The 2,688-nt window shown below is 54.0% G+C and overlaps 1 protein-coding gene across 1 annotated transcript; it reads left to right on the top strand.

The window, feature by feature from the left end:
* Positions 1 to 1,578: 1,578 nt before the first annotated feature.
* LOC123140772 (glycine-rich cell wall structural protein-like) lies at positions 1,579 to 2,398 on the top strand. The gene is made up of 2 exons (XM_044560056.1): positions 1,579 to 1,757; positions 1,907 to 2,398. Exons 1-2 carry the CDS (start codon positions 1,682 to 1,684, stop codon positions 2,137 to 2,139), a joined length of 309 nt encoding a protein of 102 aa, XP_044415991.1. The 5' UTR covers positions 1,579 to 1,681; the 3' UTR covers positions 2,140 to 2,398.
* Positions 2,399 to 2,688: the final 290 nt, after the last annotated feature.

The raw sequence follows: 2,688 nt of genomic DNA on the forward strand, positions 1-2,688 counted from the left end.
CGTGGTCCAAGGAACATGTATTTGAAATATAAGAAAGCCGTAGCAAAAACTGTGCGATCAAATGCTAAGCTAACAGATGGGTCTTGTCCATCACATCATTCTCCTAACGATGTGATCCCGTTATCAAATGACAACTCATGTCCATGGTTTGGAAACCTTAACCATCTTTGATCAACGGTATTTGTTTATGTATTCACACATGTATTTAAGTTTCTGGTCAATAGAATTCTAGCATGAATAATAAACCTTTATCATGATTAAGTAAATATAATAATAACCATTTTATTATTGCCTCTAGGGCATATTTCCATCAATGGCCGTCCGGATTACTCTCCGCCGCTCCCGGGAGGAGGCCTTTGCGAGGTAGCGCTCGGACTTGTTTCGTCGGGAATTCGTTGCGTCCGTCCAAATGGCGCATGGATCCGGCACTAGGCCAGCCGTAGCTGTCTTACGGGAGGCCGTGCGGTCCATCTGGCATCCGAACTCACAAGCGGACGCACAAACCCTCCGTTGGCGCGCGGAGTATGGGGACGCACCATGGGCCTCGTCCGACGAGGCCATGGCACGACGTGCCCGCCGTGCAAGGCACCGGGCACGGGAGACGGCGGCAGCCCTCGCGGCAATGGAAGTCGGCGAGGTGGAGTCGCATTCTCCGGCGCCCCGTACGGCGCATCAGTCCGGGCATCGCAACCGCGTCGTGGTGGACGTCCGCGTCTCATCCCAGGACGGATCCTTCATCGATCTGGCGTCCACCGACAACGTTCGGGTTCGGGCTCCGACGAGGAAGAGTAGGGCATGGGAGACGGCGGCGCATAGAGTCTCGTGAGCCGGCTCGTGTCCCATGCCGTGCTCTACCTTGCCGGCGACCGGACCAACACTATGAAGAGCACAGACGGCCGTCGGACATGGCCACGGCGGAGCCGGGCGAGCGGGGAGCGGAACCGGGCGAGCTCCGCTTAGATTAGGTTTCACCTTGCATATAATAATATGGATACGAGGTTTCTAATTTGAGGTATCCAGATGTGGAATGCATTTTTGAGGCATGACCGATCACTGTCCACGGATGCGCCTGGGCGCGTCCGCGGGCGTTTGAGCAGTCGGATTTGCCAAGTCCGGCTGTAGATGCTCTTACATCGTTCGCCAAAGCCAATTCAATGCGGTAAAGGTATAGGAAATTCTCAATGAAGTCTAATAGTGGTGTGATACTGCTAGGATCAGCAATGTCATCAGTAAAGATAAGGATTTGGCCCAGGTTTTTGTTAATTTTTTTCTGATTGAAGCGTCCTGCATGCATGGCGCCGAGTCGAAGTTTGTCGCGTTTCACATAGTCGCGCAGATTTCATGGCCATTTTGCACACCTGTAAATGACGCCAAGCAAGTGTATGCAGCTGAGGCGTTTATGAATGCCATCCATCTCCCAACTTCTAACGCGCTCCCCCCATCGGCCGGCCTAGTTACGTGGACAGCTACGTGGACACGTTGCCTACTCCACGTACTACGTCGTCTTGCCCAGGACACTCATCGAGGAGAGCTCCCCCCATCTCATCCAAGCTGGCCTCTCCCGCCTATATATAGTTTCGATTCATCTTCATGGGCATCTTCATCTCATCCATCACACAACACACAACCTAGCTAGCTACTGCTGCTGATCGATCTTGCACACCCAACTGAAGGTCGACGCATGGCATCCAAGGGTCTCATAGTGGTTGCTGTCCTGCTTGCTGCGGCTTTCCTCGTGGCCACAGCTGAACAAACTCGTGAGCGTACTAGTAGTTTTCAACTGATTCGATCACTGTATAAACTGGCATACACGCAGTATCGTATTCATCATCATTACGCTAGTTAAGAAACCCTGCTGCTGCTGCTGCTGCAACTAATTAAATGTACACCGTTTCTGTTCATGCAGAGGCCAACAAGGAAGAGACCCATGCCGGTGTTCAGGGTGGCTACCCCGGCGGCGGTGGCGGTTGCGGTTGTGGCGGAGGCGGCGCCGGCGGGTATTCTGGACATGGCGGAGGCGGCGCCGGCGGATACCCTGGACACGGCGGGTGCGGCGGCAGCGGCGGCTGCAGTCCCGGAGCCCAAGTATCGGGCGGAGGTCCGCAACTAAGTGCCGGATGCGGCAGCGTGCATGCGTAGTATAGACGTACTACCGTTGCTAGTTGCACGCACGTAGTAACTACTCGTATGCATGGTCAATAAGAAGGTACTGCATGTGTATGTATACGTACACATTGCACAGTTATCTTGATCCAATACCAGGACTCCGTTCTGGTCAATGGTGTTCATGTTTACCCCTGTAAGACTTGTCTTTCTTGCTCAATATGCAGGAAACTCTCGTTCATGCATGTTATACACTAGTAGAAAACAGGGCATTGGTTCGGCCCTTGTAATACCATTAATCCCGGTTCGCTCACGAACCGGGACCAAAGGAGGCAACTGTCCCGGTTCGTGAGCCCAGGGGGCCGGCCGGGTCACGTGGGCCACTGGTCCCGGTTCGTCTGTATCTTTTGGTCCCGGTTCCACGCACGAACCGGGACCAATGCGCCTCGCCCCTGGCCCATGACCATTAGTCCCGGTTTGTGCCACAAACCGGGACTAAAGGGTTGGTCCTCGTTGCGGTCAGAGTTTAGTCCCACCTCGCCAACCGAAGGGCGCTCACACCGGTTTATAAGCCTATCCCTCTCT

This window comes from Triticum aestivum, chromosome 6D, assembly GCF_018294505.1.
Source record: "Triticum aestivum cultivar Chinese Spring chromosome 6D, IWGSC CS RefSeq v2.1, whole genome shotgun sequence".
NCBI classification, from domain to species: Eukaryota; Viridiplantae; Streptophyta; class Magnoliopsida; order Poales; family Poaceae; genus Triticum; species Triticum aestivum.

Coding starts and splice junctions, on each gene's coding strand:
- LOC123140772 (XM_044560056.1), top strand. CDS start 1,682: ATGGCATCCAAGGGTCTCATAGTGGTTGCTGTCCTGCTTGCTGCGGCT. Junction 1,758..1,906: donor GGCCACAGCTGAACAAACTC/GTGAGCGTACTA, acceptor CTGTTCATGCAG/AGGCCAACAAGGAAGAGACC.